Source organism: Ambystoma mexicanum, chromosome 8, assembly GCF_040938575.1.
Source record: "Ambystoma mexicanum isolate Mex_15411 chromosome 8, UKY_AmexF1_1, whole genome shotgun sequence".
Lineage (NCBI taxonomy): Eukaryota > Metazoa > Chordata > Amphibia > Caudata > Ambystomatidae > Ambystoma > Ambystoma mexicanum.
The window spans coordinates 1,102,945,927-1,102,970,048 of NC_090929.1; the positions used below are offsets into that span (position 1 = coordinate 1,102,945,927).

Below are 24,122 nucleotides of genomic sequence, written 5' to 3' on the forward strand. Positions count from 1 at the left end.
TTCAAACGAATCTTCTCAAACAGTAACAGCTGGATAAATCTATTTAAGAACAAAAAGTAGCATGTTGGCATCAGCTTCAAAATATGCCTGATTTCCTGCTCTTTCTAAAAGATCCAAACTCACTAGAAAGCCACTCTACTCTATGCACACTTCCCAATATTCTAATGAGACTCTAGATGAGATTATCTCAATCTTTATCATGTATTTATTTATTTAATTTGTTATACGCGCCCAGGACCCTGAGGTATCACGTCGCTTATACCTCAGGTGGAGGTTGCACTTGAACCTATAGAGCCAGCGTAGGTGGTACACAGTTGCTTCCTTTGTAGTGTTAATATGTTTATTTTAGATTTACTGGATCAACTTGTTCATCTTATAAAGGTGGGTTACAGGATCAAGGAGTTAGACACACTCCTAGGCTCTGTTTGTCACACCTGCATGTCCTGCCTGGGGACTGAAACAAGGCAATGGTGTTTTGGGACTGAATGCACACAGCTGCTATGTCTCTGTCTGGTGGCATGTGTTCTGTAAGAATATGTAGTGAACCTGGCTACTGGTACATCCCTGACTCATGTGAAATTACCTCTGGTATACCTCTTTATTTCTTTCCTCATAAGTGATAGCAGAATTGCATGCAATTCACAAGTCACCTCGACGTGCCAGCTTTGGGGATTGCTGTGCTTTTAGCTGCTTGTCTGCATGTCATGAGCAGCTCCTGTTCCTTGTTTACACTTTCTGACATTCTTTGGTAAAAACTAAAAGCTCTTTGGTCATTTCATACATACATTATTTCTTATGATGGCTTTTGAGGTTTTAGAAAAAATACTGGCACGTTGTAGAATGGCTTCTGTAAAAGATGGCTTTAGGCAGAAACGCTGAAATTGGAAACAGTGCCACTGTAGTCTTATGAAATTAATAAATGCTTCATCTACTGGCAGCATGCAGTTCACCTATGATACTTGCTACGGTGACTGCCACAAAAAATTCCACTTTCCGTGTTCATTCCGCTCCCTCCTTACCTGTCCCTCTGCACTCTCCTTGCTCCCACCACTGAGGCTGAAAACCTCAGGGTCATCTTCGACTCCACACTTTCCTTCTCTCCTCACATCTCTGACGTCTCTAAGAAGTCACACTACCAGCTGCACCTTTGCAGAGGTATTCTTGCTTTCCACTCCTTGCCCCAGAAGCTCACTGTCTCCAGAGCTCTCGTTCTCTCTAGGCTGGACCATTGCAACAGCCTCTTTCTAAATCTGCCTGCTTCTACTCTCCCCCCTCTGCAACTCATCCAGAATAGGACTGCCAGACTTGTCTTTGGCCTCAAGCCCAGGGATCGTATCTCCACAGGACTGAAATCCCTGCACTGGCTCCCAGTGGATGGGAGGATTAAGTTGGAAACCATCTGCATTGTCCACAATGCCTTCGGGGGCCTGAGGCCTTTATACCTTCAACTCTGCTCTTCGTAAATATCTTCCTTCTCAAACTCTTCGCTCATCCGCCTCCAACTCCCTCCGGGTCAGTCACTTCGCAAAGCAACAAGTTGGTGGTAGATCTCTTTCTTTGGCTTGAGCCTACCTCTGGAACAGCCTCCCTGTCTCTCTGAAATTTGAGGAGAATCATCTCCAGTTCCGGAAGCACCTCAAGAACTTCTTCTTTGTTTCTGCTTTCTCTCTTCCTCTCCCCTACTGAATTCCTGGCTGAAACTGAAATTGCACTGGTCACCGGGCTACCCTCTGATCCCGGGCCCAGGTCCCCTCCCCACCAGTTGCACTGTCCCCCTGGCAAACCTTGCACTCAGGGGCTGTTTTCTGTATCCCTAAAGTCCCCTACCAGCACTTGACAGTTGATGTCTGCACTTACCCTTGCAACCAGCTGGCTGTACTTATATTTATTGGTTTTTATTTATATTACTGTTGATCACATGTACTACACTGCCCCCTCCCCCATCCCTTTCAACTTTTACACTCCCTCCTCCCCTGCACGTGCGCGATCTTAATGTCACCTGGCCTAGTAAGATCGCTGTCTCTGTCTTCCCTATGTTCCCCTTCCCTTGCCTCGTCGCGCCTTTAAAAACTTGTGTATAGGCGTGTTATAAATGCCATATCATATCATATAATTTATGGGTATGTTTTTACTGTGGTATCTTCGGTCTTGTCAGTGCAAAATACTTAATCTCTAATCTGGCTCTGGCAGTCACAATACAGCCTTTACATTCCACCAAGAATGCAGGCACCACTGACAATCTATACAGTGATGTGCAAATCCGGCTGTTTCTATATGCCATGAGTGCTACTAAGAACATTCAGATGGAGGGCTCAGGGCTGTGCAACCCTTCACTCACCAGATGTTTAGGACTACAACTCCCATTATCCCTGGCTAGCATGGTAAATGGCGAGGAATCATGGGAGTCGTAGTCCAAAACACCTGGAGAGCCACAGGTTGCAGACCCGTGGAATCCCTTTCATGCCCGAGAATGTCTTTAGTATATATAATTATTTTAGGTGAGAGAAAGGGAAAAATAGCAATATTTTCAATTGAAAAATCAGGAGTCTCCCACCTAAATGGGAAGGCTTAGCATGAATGTAGGTGGAACCTGAAAGGTGTTCTCTGCATCGAAAACGTATTCTCACCAAAACCCGAAAACAGCCTGAAATTACAAAACATGTTTAGATTTCGGACCATGATTCGAAAAAAAAACCTGTGACTGCAAACTTCACTGGGACTTCTACCTCCTTGTTCTTCTAGTAAGCAAGTGGTTACAAAGATCCTCTCAAGAGAGATGAGTAATTTTAAGGCTGAGTGTGTTGGCCAGGAATTAGATTTAAAGAGGAATCATAGTCAAGGGGTAGTGTGATGCTACTGGTGATGTCATGCAAAGGGTTTGGTTGCTTCTCCGCCCACAATCGATACCCAGCAGGCTATTTGTTTTATAACGAACTTTCAGGGATGAACCCCAACCCAACTGCTACGTTGCAGGATTATGTGAAACATGGCAATCTTTTTGGGGGATATTTCAACGCAAATGTAAGCAGGGGGAGACTTCCTGCACTTCCTTCCACCTCCCCACCCATAGCTTTGAAATTACTCAAACCACCCCCCCTCCTCCAAATACATTGCATTGAAATTCGTAGAAAAATATTCAACAAATTCTCCCTCAACCAGTTTTGCTGCGGCAACACCTTGCTATCCCTCAATAACAGCATCCAAACGAGAGGTAATGTGTTGCTCTATTGCAAATATATTAGCTCTCTTAAATAGTCTTCATAATTTGCTTTGAAACTCCCACCTACCCATTTTCTCTGCAACTCAGCTTGAAGTCTTGTCATTGGCATTGCAACCCCCAAATCATACGTGTGCCAATTCAACTTTCATAACATCAGAGTAAACAAAAAAGTCTTGTACGAACTGCCCAGGTTTCTTCGGCTACCAAATTTGTTGGACAGTCAGCATGACGTCCCCTCTGTTTTGGGAACCTTGAAGACAATTTACACAAGATGTTTGATTGATCGCTAAGCGCATCTAACCTTTAGGTGCCGCCCCTCTAACAGATGTATCCTTATGCATGAGATCTTCCCCAACAGACACATGCTCACATATTCCTCCTTAATAAATAGCATCACTTCCACTCACCCCCTCACCTAACCGCCACCACATGGAGCGTATAGACTGGCTATCATGCAGAAAAAACATAAGGTTGAAGTCTCATACAACCAAAGAAAGACCTAAAAGGAAATCTGCCTTAAGAGCACGTACAGTAAATACCTACAGAAAGCAATACAGATAAGCAATGTGCCAGTTCATAAAACTGGAAAATATTGTCAACAAGAAATAGGGAGTAAAAATACTAACCACAATAAACAGGAAACAGACAACCTTGCTCCACCCCCACAGCTTAACAGATATGTTTGGACAGTGGTGCCAGCAGGTATTGTACAAAAAGACCGTATCTAAACGGTCGCATGAACAAAAAGTTCTAAAAATGCTACCACCAAAGGTTCGAACACCAAAAGTTCGAACCTCTGGTGGTAGCATTGCAGGTCAGTAAAGAAAAAATTAAAACAAAAACAAACAAAAAAAACAGGGGTTGTGGGGGTGTCCCCCGCAACACCCCGCTCACTATACTGTGTGGTATAGTGAGCGGGGTGTTGCTGGGGACACCTCTGCAGCACACCCGCTAAAAAAAGAAAAAAAGAAAAAACAGGGGCTGCGGGGGTGGCCCCTGCAATACCCCACTCACTATACTTTACAGTATAGTGAGAGGGGTTGCGGGGGAAACCCCTGCAGCCCCCGTAAAAAAAAAAAAAGGACCCTGCGGCACCGGTTCCCGATCACAGAAGTGAAAGGGAACTGCCGCAGCAGGGACTCAGCGTGAAGAAAAAGGTAAGTGGGGTTTGTTTATGTTGGGGGTGGGGGTGTGTTGATGGTGTGGGTGGGGGGGTGTCATGGGTGTATTGTGGGTGTGGGTATGTACGTGTGTTCGCATGAGAAAGGTGCAAACTTTTGGTGGTTCGCACCTTTCTCATGCAAACTTTCCAGCTGCGGCAAAATCAGCCGCGGTCGGATCACGTAGATCTGTACCAGCAGAGCAGTCCCACACGAAGAGGCTCTACTATGATTACTGCCTGCTCTAAAGAGGGACCACAAGGTAAACATGGACCTTTTAATTTTCACCTAAAATTACCCCTATTGTGAGTATGAGCTATAATGTTAATCATTTGACTACCAACTTCAAAACGTTGCCTTCCACTCCTCTTTATCACCTTCTGGCTCACCGCCACACCACATACCTTTATATAAAAAGTGAATGATTGTTGTAACACCTGGAAACCCTATTTGGTCTCCAGCTTTAACCTGGTAGTCGACAAACTCTTCCCTCCATTAGTGAGCTACAGACCGTTAGAAATTCTGTTTCATCCCACTTTGACATGTATTATCATTAAACTCGCAACATTTGAATTTCGTTTTTACTGTTTTACAAACGTGTGAGAGGTCAATTTGCTTTCAAAGGTCATCAACTTGCCTGACCACTTCTTATCGCCCTCTACCCCACATAATGTATTAATCAGAGTGCATGATTTATTCCTACAAAAAAGGTATAATTCGTAGTTAACAGTGATTGACACACACTCTGTAATACGAGAAATTACTACTGATACTGGGATGAAATAAGTAAGAATTTACAAATCATATGGGGCCCTTGCCAACACATTGGAGTATTACGAGTATGCAAAGTCATGAATTAGGGTTCTCATTTCAGATCGGGGCCCTCCTCTCTGACTCAAGCATGGAGGTTCCATGAATTAATGACCTTCCTCTCTGGAGCTCACAGCCCAGCAAAGTGAATACATGAACTAATAGCTAAGCGCTCTCATTTAAGACCAAGACCCTCCCTTCTGCAACTTACATTTCAGTGGGGAAAGCCCATCGATTAATAATCAAGGGTTACCATTTCAGGCTGGGGAACTCATTGTAAAGACGGGAGGGGGTGTATGTACTTCTGCTCTCTATATGGTAGAGGAGAGGCACAGAGGACCCGAGCCAAGATTCTCTATTATTGGTATTGTGGTCAAGCAATCAAGGCCTAGCTTCTCAGGAGGTGATGCAGGCTGGTTCTTAAGTACAGTGTAGTCCCCAAGCCCCCACAAAGGAATGCCCACACACTGTATTAGTTAAAACACAGTCTTTATATAATTAATTTCAAGGCTATGTACACAATCACAATAACTCACTTTGTGCTCAGAAAATCTACAATGGCAAATATATACAGTTCTAAGTGGTACCACAATTATTAGCAGATCTCATTACAGTGCATCAACTGTACTCTTGTTAACTGTCACACAGATCACTTAATAAAGGCAACCAACAATAGACATAGGAGGAAAGCAGTTGGTTAGAACAATTGGCAGAATACTGGCCTCTACCGTCAAACACAGTTCTGTGTGGAGACCTCCCCACCTGGGCTCCCTGTAAAGTAAAGATATATCACAAGCCCAGTGCATATATTGTTCTAGAAGTCTTATTTCCTTCTACAATAGTTCTACAACCCCAATGTACCTGGAATAGCAGAGTTCGTCGTCGGGTCGTCAACGGATCCTTCTTGAGCGGCTCACTTTAAAGCAGGAGCCACGGATCGTCGAGATCCAACGAAGAAAAGTGAACTGGGCGTCGAGGCAGCAGCTTAAATCCCAGCGGTGCTCATCGTCGACAAAGCAAAGGTGTCCTGCAAGGAAGAGGCATGCGGGGCACCTTAATGTCGATAGTTCTGGATCGCAAAGAGTTTATGAAGAACTATGGCCCAGCAAGGGTGTCGAGTCGTCCGGCGTCTCTACAGTCGTTGAGTGGCAGGAAATGCACCGGTGGATGCTCCTCGGCGTGTCAACGGCCTGGCCTTCTCCGATGGGATAAGGCGGGCGCCAATGCGGACAAGCGCGTTTGTGAATCAAATGTCTTAGTCAAAGGAGCGTGCGGCACCGGTCGTCGGCGGCACAGCATCAAGCGATCCCCTCTTCTGGGCAACACAGCTTCGACAGGCCTCCAGCAGTTACAGCAGACTTGCGAACCCTGGTCGACGACGGTGGATGGAATGTCCGGTGCTGATCTTCATCCTCCTCGGTGGTCCCAGTCTCCGGTCGGCAGCCTTTCGAGGGTCTGACTTCCAGGGCGCTTCGGCAAAGGTTAGCAGTGCTCTATGGTCCCTCAGAGCACGGAAGAGGGCACCTACCCCGGTCCTCTCTTGGATCAGTCTCGGCGACATTCGGCGAAGGGTGACAGCAGTCAACCTTCTTCTTCAGGCTCGGCTTCGAGGTTAAGCATCAGTTTCATCTTCAGCTTCTGAAAAATTTCCAGTCGTGAGAGGTCCCCAGATATACTATTCTGTCTCTCATCCACACTGCTGGGTCACACTCAGCAGCCAATCATACAGAAGGGCATTCATGCAGTCAGTCAGCCAATCAGGCATACAGTGCATTCAGGCCATACTCCTCCCTCTCAGACACTCACAACAAGGAATGTGTATTGTGACAAGTATCCAGCCATTCAGCACTACACACTGCATTCATACCAGTTTCAGACAGGGCAGTCTCTGTCCTCCACAACAAGAAGTGCATATTGGTCACACACTCCATTCACCCAGGTCCCATCCACAGGGTGTACCCACAACATACAGTCACTGGGAAGGCGCCAGCCAGTCTGTTTGTTTGTTTGTTTATTTATTTTATTTATATAGCGCACCAGACCCTGGAGTAAAGGGTGCTTACAGACAAGTTACAGAAGGCACAGTATATGTAGAATTTACAGTTATACAATCTGTGGAGGTAATATACAATATATACAGTCAGTGTAATTAGGGTAAACAATTGAAACATTTGAATAGTATGTACAGTATATACAGTATGCATGGTCTTAGTCGGGCTGAGGATTAGTTTATTGTTTGTCCAGAAGCCAACCAATGGCAAGCTTCCTGAACATATGGAGTGAGGGGGCAGACTTGATGTTCAGCGGTAGGGAGTTCCAAAGTTGAGGGGCGAGGACCGAGAAGCTTGAGCCACCAGCTTTTTTGGAGGAGAATCTGGGCACCATGAGGCAGGGAGTGTTGGCGGAACTGGTAATTCTGGTGTTAGGTTTCAAGGAGAGTTTGTTGGTAAGATTGGGGGGGCGAGGTGGTTTAGGGCTTTGTATGTGAGGCAAAGAGTTTTTAAGTCGATTTTTTGTTGAATGGAAAGCCATTTGCAGGGGATTCTGATGGGGGAGATGTGCTCTCTCCTAGGGATTTTTAATGCTGCGCGCAGCGCATTGTTTTGGATAACTTGGAGTTTATTAATTATGACTTTGTTATCCCCTAAGTAAAGGCTGTTACAGTAGTCAAGCTTAGATTGTATAAGCGCTCTCGCCAATGTGAGGCAGCTATTCGTGGATAGAAAAGGTCTGCAAGCTCTGATTAGTTTACCGGTGTAGGCGGTGGTAGAGGCAGTCATGTTGACTTGTTTTGAAAGGTTGGTGTTGGCGTCAAGATAGAAACCTAAGGTTTTGACGTGTTTGGCAATGGGGATAGTGTTGTCATCAATGGTGATGTTGGAATAAACAGGGCTAAGTTTCTGTAGAAAATTAGGAGAGCCGACCAGGAGAAGTTCCGTCTTCTCATCATTCAGGCAGAGGCCATGTGTGGCCATCCATGCCTGAATGATGGAGAACATTTTGTTGATCCTGGTGACGTCAGCCAGGCAGTTGCCAGAGATGGTGAGGAGTATCTGGGTGTTGTCTGCATAGTTAGTGTAGGTGACACCCAGATGGTCCAATTTGTCAAAGAGGGGTTTTGGAAAAATATTGTAGAGGGTAGGGAGACACAAGATCCTTGCGGGACGCCACAGGTGATGGGGATGGGGTCTGCTGCAGCTGCCAGTAAAAAGACTCTCATAGTTCTATTGACTAAGAAAGATTGTATCCAGCTGACAGCTGAAGGTGAGAAATGGGCGGCAGATGTGAGGTGGTTGCATAGTATTTTATGATCGACTAGGTCAAAAGCTGCTGAGAGGTCGAGGAGTAGTATGGCCGCTTTTCCTTTGTCTTTGATGTCATCAATCTGATTTTTGAGGTCAACAAGGGCCATTTCAGTTCCATGTTGAGGTCGAAAGCCAGATTGACGTAGCCCTAGTAGTTGATTGGATTCTAGGTATTCCTGAATTTGTAAGTATGCAACTCTGTCGAGGATTTTTAGCAGGAAGGGGACTGTGGTGATCGGCCTGTAGTTTGTGGGAATGGCTGGGTCTAAAGATTGTTTTTTGAGGAGGGGGAGAACCCATGATTGTTTCAGATTGTTAGGTATAGAGTTGGTGGAGAAGGATAGGTTTATGAGTTTGGAGATGAAGGGAGAGAGGTCTCTTGCAGCATCTTTGATGATCTGGGCAGGGCAGCTATCCCCTTTGCAAAAAGAAGGTTTGAGAGATGCTATGATCTTTTGGACTTCCGGTATGGTGACCTGTTTGAATGTGAAACCAGAGGAGGTATTGGTAGGGGTCGATATGCTAGGGGTAGAGGAGTTGCTATTAGATAGTTGTAGTCATTTAGCCTCAATTTTAGTTTGGAGGCCAGCGATTTTGTTGGCAAGGGCATTTTGGATGCCGGTGCACCAGGGTTTGTCTTTTAGGCAAGTGTCTGTAGGTGGGTTGGGGTTTTCTAATTCCTTCAAGATGGTGAAGAGTTCTTTAGTAGAGGATCCTGCCTTGTCAATTCTCACATTGTAGGCTTCCTTCTTAGTTCGGATTATCTCTTTTTTGTAGTGGGAAGAGATAGTCATCAGATTTGTTTTGTTTTCGGCTGGGGGGGGGGTGGTTTTCCATAGGGTTTCCAGCTTGGCTTTCTGTTTTCTGAGGATTTTGAGTTCAGGTGTGAACCCGGAGTTCAGATGCGCTCTAGGTTTGCCTTTATGTGACTTGAGAGGGGCCACAACGTCGATAGCGTTCGACATGGCGTTATTGTAAGTGCTGACTAGGAGGCTGAGGTCAGCAGTGGTCGGGAACAAATTAAGGAGGGGGAGAACCAGTGGTGTGAGGGTGTCTGCTGTGATGTTGGGCTTATTTCTGGTTCATACGAGAGGTTGGAGTGTTTTGCAAGTGATGTTGCAATTGTGGGTTGTGACCCAGTCGATGGTTCTGCCTTTCTGATGTGTTGGTAGTGTAATGATTTGAGTATAGTTGTGTTCTGCTAGGGCGTTGGTGAGGGATGATGCGTGCGTATCATTAGGGTCGTTGTACCCGAGGTTGAAATCTCCTAGAATGATGTTTTGTGAGGAAGGCTTGGAATTCTCAGCTATTAATGAAGTGATATCTTCCTCGAATGTGCCTGTGGGACCTGGGGGTCTGTATATAAGTTGCATGTTGATTGAGCTCTTAGGGGTGGTTTGTATTTTGATAGAGAGGTGCTCACATGATTCAAGTAGAAGGGAGGTGATGGATCTGAGGTCAAGTGAGGATTTGAAAATGAATGCTACACCTCCTCCGCAAGCATTAACTCTATCCACTCTGAGGATGGAATAGTTCTTAGGAACGGCAAGGGTTAGATAAGGTCCGGCTGCCTCGCGTAGCCATGTTTCTGTAATAGCAAGGAGGTCGGGATCTGCTGAGAGGATGATGTCGGCAATTTCAGTGGGGTGAGCGACAAGGGATCTGACATCGAGTAGTGCGCCTTTTAAGGGTGCAACATTCGTAGTGTTGGTATCTTTCTTGTTGGTTTCCTTGATAGTAGGTGTGGTGGGCGACTTGCTGGGTGTGGAATGGAGTCTCGAGCCTAGTCTATTGTTGCGGGTGGGAAGGTCCGGGTTGGCTGCTAGCTGGTAGCCTGGTGGTATGGGCTGGTTAGTGTTCGTGATAGTGTAATCATACTTAGGAGGACTAAGAGTTTTGAGCAGCATGTTTTCTGGAGTAGGGCTAACTTTGGTCGCAAGATGACTGTGGGTAGTAGGGGGAAAGGGGTAGGGTGGGCAGGAATGGAGTGGGACAAGGAATAGAGAAGTGTCTTGGGCAGCCCAGTTTGGCTAGTCCGTTGCTCAGTGATATGTAGCTGTTAGAGCTGCAGGGTGTGTTGTTGTTCAGGACACAAAAAGGGAACATAATGAGAATGAGCAGGGGAGCATAGTTATGAATAAAGATAGGTTAAGGGCTAGGTGCAAGCACGTGGGTGCTGTAAGCAGTTACAGCCAGCTGTGACTTAGCTTTGCTGATATAATGCAGGGGAGTAGGCTAATTCAGATTAGGCTGGCGTATTGCAAAATGGGCATGTTCAACTTGGTTGTAGCAATGCCCGGATGAACTTTGCTGATAGATGCAAAAATGGGCTACTTAAATGCAAGGCTATGCAGATTCGACTTTGCTAATAGATGCACAAAATGGGCTAATTAAATGCAAGGCTATGCAGATTCGACTTTGCTAATAGATGCAAAAAATGGGCTGATTAAATGCAAGGCTATGCAGATTCAGCTTTGCTAATTGGTGCAAAAAATGGGCTGATTAAATGCAAGGCTATGCAGATTTGACTTTGCTAATAGATGCAAAAATGGGCTGGTTAAATGCAAGGCTATGCAGATTCGACTTTGCTAATAGATGCAAAAATGGGCTAATTAAATGCAAGGCTATGCAGATTCGACTTTGCTAATAGATGCAAAAATGGGCTGGTTAAATGCAAGGCTATGCAGATTCGACTTTGCTAATAGATGCAAAAATGGGCTGATTAAATGCAAGGCTATGCAGATTCGACTTTGCTAATAGATGCAAAAATGGGCTAATTAAATGCAAGGCTGTGCAGATTTGACTTTGCTAATAGATGCAAAAATGGGCTGGTTAAATGCAAGGCTATGCAGATTCGACTTTGCTAATAGATGCAAAAATGGGCTGGTTAAATGCAAGGCTATGCAGATTCGACTTTGCTAATAGATGCAAAAATGGGCTAATTAAATGCAAGGCTATGCAGGTTCAATTTTGTTAATAGAAGCAAAAATGGGCAAATTCAACTTTGAAGCACAATGGGCGAGTAAATCAACTTTGCTAATTAGATACAGACAAATGCAGCTTTGCTGATATGTGCATTCTGGCCTGGACTTCACAACAACACCAAATATAGAACTTGCACTCCACAGCCAGTCAGGGGGAAGGGACAGAGTCAGGGCTTCCGAGGACTTTGGGAAAACAAGGTAACAGGCAATAGAAAGCAAGAGGCCACAGGGGCCTTCTTGTTTCCTATCAGGAATCAACTAATTCAAATGGAGGATACTCAGAGCACCTGTCAAATTCAGCATGGAGCTGAGACCAGCCCATACCCTGCTCTGTGGGCCACACACAGGTGCCCAAAAACATACACTAGGGACACAGGGTTGCACCCCCACCTGTGGGTGCCATAAGGGTATCCCATGGGTCTGTACACCAAACCAAAAACAGGTGGAGCTGCACTGCCAGGAGTCCCACATGGACTCCTGGGCAGAATAAAATAAAGAACACAAATGAAAAAGGACTACAGGACAAGGACAGGGAGGCCCTGTCCCTCCAATGCATTTCCAGCATCACACTCCTCACAAGGGCCCCTTGCTCCAGACAGGGGAGAATGCATGCAACAATAACCCTCCTTGCTGGACCTTACATTCCAATGGGGCAAGGTCATAGAATAATAACCAAGGGTTCTCTATTCAGACCCTAGCCCCCCTCTCTAGGGCCCCATGCTCCTATGGAGAGCGTCCATGGAGTAATAACCCTCCGGCCTAGGCCTTCCGTTCCAGTGTGGGTGAGTGTCTGGAGTAATAACCAAAGATTCTCATTTTAGAAGAAGACCCTGCCCTTTGGGAAATTCACTCCAGCAGGGGAGCACATAGAGTAATATCCAGGGGCTCTCATTTCACACTGGGATGCAACACTTTAAGACCCCATGCTCCAGTAAGGAGAGACGATGGACTAATAACCAAGGTTTCTGATTTCAGTCCAAGGCACACCACTTTGGTGTGGAGCTCCCCTAGGGAGAGTCCATGTTGTAATAACCAAGGGTGCCCATTTCAGACTATACCAACTGTCTCTTGAGCCCCATGCTCCAGTAGGGAGAGCCCACAAAGTAATAACTAAGGATTCTCATTTCAGATGGGTACCCACCACTCTGGGACCCTAGGTCCCAGTAGGGAGAGTCCATGGAGTAATAACCAAAGGTTGTCATTTCAGTCTGGGACCCACCACTCTGGTGCCCTAAGCTCCAGCTGGAGGGGCCATGGAGCAATAACCAAGGGTTCTAATTTCAGTCCAGGAAACACCTCTCAGAGACCCATGCTCCAGTTGGGAGCATCCACAGAGTAATAAACCTCTTCTATAGACCTTGCATTCCAGCAGCGTGAGCCCATGGAGTTATCACAAGGGATTTTCATTTCAGATGGAAGCTCTCCCTTTATGACATATACTCCAGTAAGTAGAGCATGTGGAGTAATAGCAAAGGGCTCTCGTTTCAAACTGGGAAATTCCTCTCACAGGCCCCATGCTCCAGTAGCCCTCCTCTCTGCACCTCACCATCCGGTGGGGGGAGTTCATGGAGTAATAACCAACAGGCCTCGTTTTTATAGCAATCCATCTCTGGGGCCCCATGCTTCAGTAGGGAGGGTCCATCATACAATATAATTAAAGGCCAGATGTATGTTTGTCCGATGCAGTCATGTTCAGTAGGTGCAATTGTACATCTAATGGGTTATTTATAACGCACCTAATATCCAGAGGTTTCTAAGCGCGGACCCGGGGATCGAACCTGTGTTGCTCAGTGTCGTCTTGCTTCCAAGGCGAGCGTTTTGCCCCTGAGCTATCCTCCTGAGACTAGTAGAGACTGCCCGCTTTGTGTTTTGTCACCGCTAGAGGGAACTGTTGCCTTAGGAAATACAGTAGGTCCGATGCAGTCATGCACAGCCTGTTGTAACCGCTAGAGAGAGCTGTTCCCTTAAGAAATATATAGTGGTCCTACAGTGTTAATGAAAACCTAAAAAATATGTTTTTTCTATTAACATGAATTACAATCAATTACAACCAAATATACCACATAACGTATTGGCAATTTCTCTTCTCTTCTCAATTTCTCAATCTCAGTGATTCTCATTGCAGACCTGGTCCGACCCCTCAGATTCTCCAGTGCTCGTTTCAGAGCAAGCCTTCCTCTCTGGAGCTCCCTGCTCCAGTAGAGAGAGTCCATGGAGTAATAACCAAATGTTTTTGTTTCAGACTGAGACCATGATCTTCAGCTTTATGCTGTGATTGGGAGATTTCATGTACTAAGGGTTTTATTTTCAAACCGGGTCCCTCCCCCGGGTGGACTGGTAAACAAAAGAGGCCCTGGAAGTAATTCTCAAAGTGGCGCCATATTACACATTTTCAGCAAGCCCAACCCTTTTTCTATGAGAACATTTGGAAATACAATAGGTTATCACACAAAAGAGGCCCAGGGTGCAGAGGCCTACCGGGAAATCTCTGTAGTTCCCTATAGGCAAGTCCACCCCTGGTCCCTCCTCTCTGGAGACTCATGTTACAGCAGGACAAGTGCATTGCTTAATAACCCAGGCCGGTCATTTCAGACGGTGGTCCTCCTCTCTTAAAGGCTAGCACACCTTGCAATAAATGTCAATGATCAATAAGGCAAATTTAACTCATGAATACATTTTCCAGAAAAGTGAGTGGTTTTTCTGTGCAAAACTACAAAAGCCAAGAAAGGAACAAGTAAAAAGGGTATGTTTGCAGGTCCTGGTCACATTGGTCTTTTGCCCACTTTTTGCTGTGTGCTTTCGCCCACAAGTTTCAGGTTTTCCAAAATGTTGTTGGGCATTGGTGGAAATGGTTGGGTACATCTTTGACTCTCTGAATTCACAAATGGATCCTGCCATTCGCATCACCTGAGTTAGTTGAGTAACCTGTTTTCATGTCGTCATCTAATTGTCCAACATGTGTATTTGTGTGTAGACTTCGGGTTCAACAGATGGCATGGATAGTAGACACTCACCTGGCACGCATAGCAAAAAGAGACACGCAGCCCGTGAAGTCATCTCTGCAGAGCGCTTTGGAGGCAAGAAAAGGGACACAGCACAGTCTGGGGAAAGAGAAAAGGGGAGATGGTAAGCTCAGCCAATTCTGAATCTCAACAGCCAACAAGCAGCAACATGTGTGGTTTGTGGTTAGGCAACTGGTCGCTTAACAGCCTTAAGGCACCAGCATATGTGATCTGGGACTGTCCATTCTGCACCACAACATGGACCTTAGCCTTTCAAAGTAGTAATTATAGTCCCATGACATCGATCCCTGGTCCAGCTTCAACTTTCCATTGAAAAACAATGTACTACAGGAATAATTTTGGGGTTCTTTACTAAAAATTAGAATTGCAACCATAAGATTTCTAGAAGCACTACAATTAAACAATCTAACTGAGCAAAGCCGATTGTGCCATGATCAGTTATTGCATTGTTACTCACATATTTGTAAGGGGAAAACATTGTTTTTCTTTTGTGATAAATAATGTCCCGAAACTAATTTTCTAACTATTGCTATTTTTATCAGAAAATATGCGTGTGCTGTTTTTTTATTTCATTGTGTTGTTTTGTTGAATTGTTTTATTTCATGTTCTACACTGGTGTTTTAACTGTTTATATACATAAATTGAAAGGTTGATCTAATTCAGCCAAATCAATAACAAAACAATGTAATATGCACATCTTAGTTTCCAAATTGGAGTCTTTTGAAAGATGTACCCGAACATCCAGCTGGAAGCACAATGTGTGATCTCACACTGTCCGCAGTGCACACAGACATCCAAGGCTTTTAGGAGGACAGGGAGTCTCAGAAAAGTATTTCTGAAACGGGGAGCTGCCGGGGATTCCCAAAGTCCCCTGGTAGCCCCAGCCGATCAGGCTGCTAGAACCCAAGGCCTTTTTTCTAAAGCCAGAAGCTCTCACGCATAAGCAAGAGCTCTGGGTTTTAGGACAAAAGGTCTTGCCGTATAGCAACCTCACCTTTTCTTCCTTAATGGAGTTGCTGGCCCTCGCCAGGCACCCCTTCAACAAGGAGATGCAGGGATCATCCCCCTCACACCCTGGAGGAGAGGGTGATGATCGCTGCAAAAGCATGCATGGTGGGGATTGGCGCCACAATTAAGATGCAAAGGGAGAGGCAGGAGGTGTCACTTACCTAAGCTGCATGCTGCCCATTAGGCCCTGCCCCCTGTAAGAGACCCCATTCGATTTCACATACCACTTAATGCACTGCTGACATTGTACAACACCAGAAGTAATGACCTCACACAGTCAGCTATTCACCCCTAGAGCATAGTTACCAGAGCTCATGACATTGGACGGCCTGCACTGAAAGCACAGCCAGTATAATGTGGAGTACACATGCCCACCCTGCACCTCAACAGACTGCAAGTACAAAGTGCATGACCTCTGACTCACAACACTGCTCCCCTATTACCTACAAGGGCCATAGTCTGTGATCTCACATGGGCCACCCTGCACCCACTACAGCCAACATTTTCCATCGTTTGTGATCTCACGCTGCCCAAGCTCCATCACCACAGCCTTACAAGTAAGACGGGCATGATGTCATACTGTCCACACAACACGCATACAGTCTGCAGGTACATAACATTGGCCTGTGAACACTGTATCCTTTTGGTCTGCTAGTGCATACCACATGATACTAGGCAGCTCACTAGACATGATACTAGACAGCTCACACTCTAAGGCCAAATCTGAGCCTATACAAAGTATGACCTCAAACGAATGACACCAAACCAATAGAGGTTAAAGAAGGCTTGACCTCTGATTCGTCATGATGTACTCCTAGAGGCCATGGAAAGAATGTCTTCAAATTGCCCACTGCAAAGGCATCATGAAGCAAGACAGACAGATTCAAAGTTCAAATAGAAATGATTTATGAACTTAAATGTTAGGATGGTTGAAGCCCTAACAAGCCCTAACAAGTCTAAGGTGGGATTTCCCTACCTAAAGAAACTAAGGATTGTCTGAGTCAGTAAGTAAGACTTAAAAGGCTGCCTGTGTGCAAAACCTATACTTGCCCTCACAACTAAAGCTAAACAATGTGCAGGGATGTCAGCATCAAAAGAAATAGTGATCCAAATAAAGTTCTGAGCTTCTTCCAGCACTGAGCTTACTTTCCAACTCCCCTTCCCCAAGTTCACAATAATTCCACAAAGTCTCAATAAAGATTCTCGGGGTTCCCTTTCCCAAGTAAACAACACAGCTCCAAATGAGTAGGATCTCCTTCCCCAAGACACCAGCTTGCTCAGTTTACCAACTGGTACTGAAGGTCAGTCGCTCTAGTTATTGAAAGTTCATACAGATTGATTTCTTCCGCTTCACCCAAGCAATCTCTTTCAGGCACTTGGAATTACTTTTTGTATATTTCTTTGGCTTCCACAAATTGGGTATACCCGGTCTAGGCGAAGTTGTAGGACCACACGGTCCACCCATCACAGGTTACACAACCAGTCACCTTAGGCTTGCTTGCCCACACAGGTTCTTCTGTAGCTGCATCTGGTTGCCAGTCAAAGGATCGACAGTAAAAGGGTCGACAGGTAAAAGGATCAACACCAAAGGGTCGACGGGACAAAGGATTGAATGTTTTTTTTCACATTTTTTTGGGGGGGTCCCCCCAACCCCCTTTTTTTGCTAAAAACCACTTTTTTTCCCTAAACGAAAACCTAAAAAAATATATATAATTTTTAAAAAAATGCGATCCTTTGTCCTGTCGACCCTTTGGTGTCGATCCTTTGTCCTGTCGACCCTTTTGATTCGATCCTTTGACTAGACACCGCTACATCTGTGTTCTAATTCACACTCACTTGGCTCTCTCTTTGCCAGCCTTTTGGCTTTGCCACAACGGGGTTCACTCTTTGCCACCATGAGTTTAGTTATACAGTTCACTTCGTGGTGCTCTTTCCCTTCACCACGTTGCTCTCACACTCGTTAGCAATGTTCCATACTTGCTTTGATTGTATTTCATCAGATTCACTCTTAATTTGCAATATATGGTATTCGCTCTTCACATCAACTTGTCATTTGCACCTTGGTTTACTAAAAGCTTTTATATGCTCATCAAAAGCTTTAATTCAGTTTGGTATTCAATAGGTTCAAGTTCTTATTTACTCACACTTTGCAATAATCATTAAAACCCTTTACTTTGGTTCACTGTATCTTGCATTTTACTTCTCATTCGTTCGGTATTCCATATTGCCAGTTAAGAGCCCCAAGAGCACCCCGGTTTGAGAGATCCTTTTTCCTCACTCACTGGTCTTCGGCGTCTCCACCAGGTGGCTGTCACCTCCTGCTCTGCTACGCATACACGTCCTCGGTGGACAGTGAGCCCCGTTCTCATTTGCTCCTCTCTCTCTCTCTCTCTCTCTCTCTCTCTCTCTCTCTGTGGGTTGCTTGCAGCTCCACTCACATCCCGCGCATGCTGCCGGTGACTTACAATGCTCGTATTTCTTTTCCAGCCTGCAGCTCCTGCTGCAAGCATCGGCCAGTTAGGCTCCCAACACTGTGGCCTGTGCATGGCCTTTCCTTGCCCCGGCGCCACAGTTCCTTTCATTTATCGCCGGCATCCTGGTTTCCCGACAGGGCCACCCTCAGCTGCCTCGTACTCTGCAGAATTCGCTCTGCAGAACTCCCTGCTGGTCTCTCCCTGTTCTCTCTGACTCCACCTTTTATAAACCTATAACTATTCATCAGGTTGCAGGTGCTAGTCTTCAGGCCCAATTGCCTGGCCATAATTAGTGAAGCATTCTGGACACGCCAGACCCTTACACCAGTCTGTAGGTATCTTCCTTGTCTCAGTACTAGAATGGTGAAAGGATCTGTTAGTGTGTATTACTCCTAGTCGCCTCTTCTTTGTCCCAATACTCTAGTGAAATGAATGAGCGGAATTGAGGGGAGAGGGTTTACAACAGCCTAAAGGCAGGGGGAGGGTGATGTTGGTTCTCATTTGGAAAAGGGGGGATACCATGTCTCGCCTATGGATATCTTCTCCCCAATTCCCAAGGACCCACCACCCAGGTGATCCTTTCTTGCATCTCCAGGGTCAGGATCAAAAAGCGATGGCCTGTCCCTGGCCACCTGAGAAGAGCAACCAAGGGGAGTAGGTGCGAGGATACACTCAGGTTTCTCACACCACTTAGTACTGTTATGGTATACAGGTGCAGGGAGTATGATATCAAACTGCCGGCACTGCATTCTTTCAGCCTGCAGATACTGCTATCACAGTGTTTGACAGGCCACACTGCACCTTTAAAGCCATCCTACTGCCCATGTTGCATTCCAACTGCATACTGGTTTGTATAACATGACCTCAGACTGCCCACATGGCATTGTGGGGTTCAAAGGCAGCCCCAGACAAAAAGGAAACTGCATTTGGCTATGTTGGACCCAAAAATGCAGAAATACTGTCGAGAAAATGTGAAAATGTGAAAGCATAATTTTGACTGGCAGACTGAAAGGCCAGCAACTCATTTTCAAACTGCACAACAGGAATAACTGTTTCTTTTGATAACACAGAGAGACCATGGGAAATGTGCGCATTTTGCAACTTGAAACCAGGAACATGGAAAATGAAACAACACTGCAAAAGTAAAATTTAAAGGCATATATTTAGGAAATGAGTGGCTTGTCACAACTGTTTAGAAATAAACTGCGAGAAGGAAGACTAAAATTAAGTGTGCCATATGTGTGAATGAGACATTTGCATCTGGGATTGAAAGGAGCTGCTTAACAGTGAGACTGCAGTATGCGTGCCACTTTATAATATAGAGTATAATTTAAGATGAACATTGATGGCATTGCGCAGGAGAAATCTACATATGATTTGTGGTCAAGTATTAAAAGGCTTCCTATGTAAAAGAAATGTTAACATATAAAATCATCAGTTAAAGCCAGAGGAACAGGACTGCCTGTTGCTGTAATTCTTATAAAAAATCTGACCGTGGGAACAAGAGTAACCACCCAAAATGTGATTATGACTTCCCATAAAATATCATGAAGCAGAGATTTTAGGAGATGACAGCTTATTAAATTAGATATCAGACAGAAATGTTCAGGTTGAAAACTGTTATAATTTTTGAATAAATCAAGAAAAACCCTCATTCGGTCTTGCAACCTTGTGCAGACACAAGACCTATTTCTTTAGGTCCGGCACGGGCAGACCATTTAAGGCATATTTATATTGTCATGCTTAACTGTAAATGAAAAATAGTTGCCATGCTGGAGTTTTTTCATGTACAATTGAAATGTGCGAAAATTTAAATTTAAGTGGGTGGCCTAATCCCTCCCAAAATTCAGGATTGGCACTTGAACTGGCCAATCAAAGAAAAGAGGGTCGGCCTTGGGTAAGTGAATGGAACATAGTTGTCCAATCCCTGTCAAGAGCCAAGGAGCTGGCATCTCATAATTTAGGCATTCTTGTGGGAGTGTTGAAAGATTCTTAAGGGGACACAATGGAATTCAGGGAGCTGCCTGAAATTACCTGGGTTGGAACTGCTGATACGATTGCTGGAGGAAACCAGGAGAGGGCACCGAAGCTGGGATCTATGAATAAGGAGAGGCAAAATAGAGGGATTGAGCCTAGAGAGTATCCATGACTGATGTTGGACCTGAAAGATGACCTGAGCCTTTTTCCTGAGCGCAAACCCAGAGATATTTATATAAGTAAACTTGTCCAACTAAACCCAGCCTGGTGGGGATCTGTTTCATTAAATAGTTTTCCCATTATTGATTAGGTGGGCACACAAAGTAGATCCTTAGAATGTTTACTAAACAGTAATTTTATTAATTCCCACATAGCCAAATTACACAGGGTGATTTTGTTGACATTCAAAGTTAACAACATTGCTTCTAGTGTGGATATAACTATAGGCTGTAATGTGATTATGTGTAATGCAGAACATTATACAACCTTTCCTCTAATGAAACCCGGGGGAGGCTGCAGCAGATTGCAGACCACAGACCGCGGCTCCGAGCATCAAGCCAAGAGCCCTAAACCCTGAGCTCCAGCACCTCTGAAGAATCTGCTGGGTATACTCGAGTAGGAAATCGGGAGGTCCCTTGGAGGGACGTCCAGTAAGTGGATGCAGGTCTCTGTCCCTGTACTCTTCAATCTCTTTCTATCGCTATGCACCTTGGCAGCCTTCAGTGTCGTGGGAACACCACTTGAAGTGTGCTGGAGCAGTGACTGTTGCCATCTGTATCTTGCACAAGACTCGCATTAGATGGCAACTGCAACCAGCAGTGATTTAATTTATTTATCTTAAGCTTTTACTCAATGAAACTGTATCCTTTCATTGGCTGTCACTGCTTTTGACAGTGTATGATTCTGCCAGCACTAGTGAAACTGACTGTGTTTGCAAGGCATTGGATACATTGGCTTTCCTCAGCTTTCCCGAGACATTTATTAAACCAGGTCTACACTTGTGGCAATGGACTTTATGACTGCCTGTCTCATCTGACTTTGCTTTTTCATTCATTTACCTACATGGTATCAGGAGGCAAGGTTTTTCTTTGCTGCAATACAACTGTATCTGATTCACCTTACATTATTTTAAGTGAATTCAACAGCTGTGCTTTGGTACATGTGGTGCTTCTATTAAGGTAAAAAGGCTAATTTACACTTAAAACCTTCCCCACCACAGCAAAGGCATAGCACGAGTGCAGCAAGTGTTTTAGCGTTCCGGTGGCTCTGTGGATCGGAGGAGCAGCAGACACCACGTTCCGTGTCGCGGAACTCCATAAAACACAGGTATTTTATGTGGGGGACTCTTGCACAATTGTTCCATTTGCACTCTATATTTGCCCACAAACACCGGGCCCTCGGGTGGAAGATTAAGGTTTGCGAACCGGCCCTGAGCTGAGACCTGGTGGCTCTGGGTTGCCCTCCTCCCCCTTTGCACGTCCTGCTGCTGCTGTTTTATCGTGGCTTTATTTTTTATTTTATTGCGATTATTGATGGGCAAAGTTTGTAAAGTGGGCTTAAAATGATACCAATTACTGCCTATTAAAGAGAGAACCGACTTTCTCATCTTTGAACTTTAATAGTCCATGACACTTCAGGAAAATAACTATCTAAAGAAACGGGCAATGAAGCCTCCACTCCCCCAGACTTACGTGCTCAGGAGTCAAGTGAAGCGGCAACATTTGCCGACACGTAGGCAATGGGCAGTCAATTTAAGAACTGGGACTACAAAAGTGTTCCATGAAGATCCGTGGGCACAAGTGGAGGGAAAAGGACCTAACTCCCCATGTTCTACAGAGCAACCACCTAAATTAAAACCCAATAAACTATCTGAGGAGCTGAAAATTACACATTTCTTTTCTCCTGCCAATTCAAAGAACTCAAATACTATGTTTACGCCTGTACCAACAAGTGCACTGTTAACACAAGACTCGCCCCTGTCATGTCATGCAATTGACAACAATAACTCATTGCTCAATATGTGTCTAGACCTGTGCAGAAAATCTATCAGCGATATGCCAGGTCATATCATCCATCAATCAAGGATAAGAGCAACAAACTCATCAGCTAGCCCGACCTGACCAGAATTGCTGCGGGGGCTGCCAGTAATCTGGATAGCTCCACTACTGCAACATCTGATACTTTAGATGGGGCAGTAGGGGTACATATTAGCACTCCTACTGTTCAACCTATATGTAGCGGACATGGGAACAGCCATTTCACAGGACCCCCCTCTCACTGCAAGTACAGATGCAACAGACGCTTCTCTAACCTTGGGTCCCGCCGCTGGAACCATCTGCACCACCCAAACCCTATATCAGCACTGTTGAATCTCGCATACGGCTCAGGAAAGCGATCAAAACCTTCCTCTTCTAACTTTCCCCATCTGAATGCTATACCCTGTACTCCATCTTGCCCCCCTACTTGCCTCCCGCTCTGCACCCATCCTCATGTCACACCACTGCGCAAGCACCAAGAGGCAATATATTTTGGTGGTGTGGTCAATTTAAATATATATATGTATATATATATATATACATAAACATTTATTTTTGAACGTAATACAGTCTTTTTAATGTTTGGCTCTGAAACCTTTGTTTTGGACTACAACTCCTATAAGATAAGGTCCAATCCAGCAAAGATAATGGTGAGGTATCGCGCTGATGGGCTGTGGACAGACAGACTGTAAGGTGGGTTTGATTGTTGCACACCATTCAGAGATGTCTTCATTTAGCTGACAGTAACATTTAACCGGCAGAATGATGGCTTTTCAGTTAAATAATGTTATTAAAGTGCTTGAAGTATAATTAATTGGTCATTACAGTAGGTTGATTAAAACATAACATTAGGCAGGTACTATATAAAACATCAAGTCTATGAAAACAACAATGATACACTTTAACCATGAATCAATAGATACCATATACTTATTGAAATTAGGTGAATTGATTTGGAATATGATAAAAGCAAGTAATAATACTCACAGTGGGGAGACACAAGACAAATGAAAAGAAACAGTAGGCAGGGGTGAGATAAGCATATGGGACTAAGGACCAATTATCACTTTTGATCCAAGTAAGTTGTAAGCACTTCCCATTTGCTATACAATTTAGAAAGGATTGCATTAGAGAAAGCATACATTTTTGGGGATTCTATGGAAAGAACAGATGGAATTCCACCACAATTCATACATGTGAAGTGACAAGGGGCACAGCTGCTGCTGCCAGTGTTTCTGATCTGGAGTGATAATTTGATTTTGATGGAGGACTCCACTTCCAGTGGTCTGACTCTTGCCAGCCTTCCCGGAGGTCGTGTTCTCATGAAAGCCCTGGCATTTTTGATTTTTATTAAGTAACAAATTCATGCGGGTAATTCCATCTCTGAAAGGGGAATCTGCTGATCAGACTCCTCATTCATAAACTCCATGACAAAAGCATAGTGTGTTTATGTGTCCTGCTGCATCAGTATGCTGACTTGCAGCGCCTGATCTACCAGTTGCACAAAAGAGGTTCAGAGGTCACAGTTGCCACTGTGACAGCTGCAGTGACAGCCAAGTCTCTGCAGAGTGGGGGCTGCATGTAAGATATGCCCCCTGTACCAAAACTATGTTGATCCCATGATGGTGGAAGGGTAAACGCTCAAATAAAGCTATGTTTGGGTTAAGGCATGGCACATGGCATAATTTATGATTATTGCAGCCCCATTCAATTTGACATCACACGTGTCGGCTCCTGTGAACCAGCTCAAGCAATGGAAGTTGATGTGTATTCTGGCTGATCCTGCTAAATGACACGACAGGAATCTGAACGGCCATGCCTCTTCTTTGATCTTTTTGTGAGGGTAGGTAGCACCCCCGCCTCTGGAGCAAAGTACTTTGGGTGTGATGTCAGAAGGTCGAAGTTCCTTTCTTTCAAGAAGAGAGATTGGAACACTAAGGCAGGCTAGCTTTTGTCCAATCACCACTGGACTTTAACCTTTAAAAGAAGGGATCTCCCACCACTTCTTTGATTTATTCTGGAACAACCTCAGAAGGATTCATCTGACATTTTTTGGAGATTTGCACTGTCCAAAGCCCTCAACCACTGAGGTAAAGATGGAGCAGTCCAAAGCAGAGGAGAGCCC

At 44.9% G+C, this 24,122-nt stretch overlaps 1 protein-coding gene across 2 annotated transcripts in view; it reads right to left on the reverse strand.

The window, feature by feature from the left end:
- The window catches only part of MFAP2 (microfibril associated protein 2), a 233,586-nt gene that overhangs the window by 140,812 nt on the left and 68,652 nt on the right, over positions 1-24,122 (reverse strand). For both annotated transcript variants that reach the window (XM_069611122.1, XM_069611123.1), the window contains exon 2: positions 14,494-14,580. In XM_069611122.1, coding sequence (XP_069467223.1) covers positions 14,494-14,580 — 87 coding nt within the window. The remainder of the gene's footprint in view (positions 1-14,493; positions 14,581-24,122) is intronic.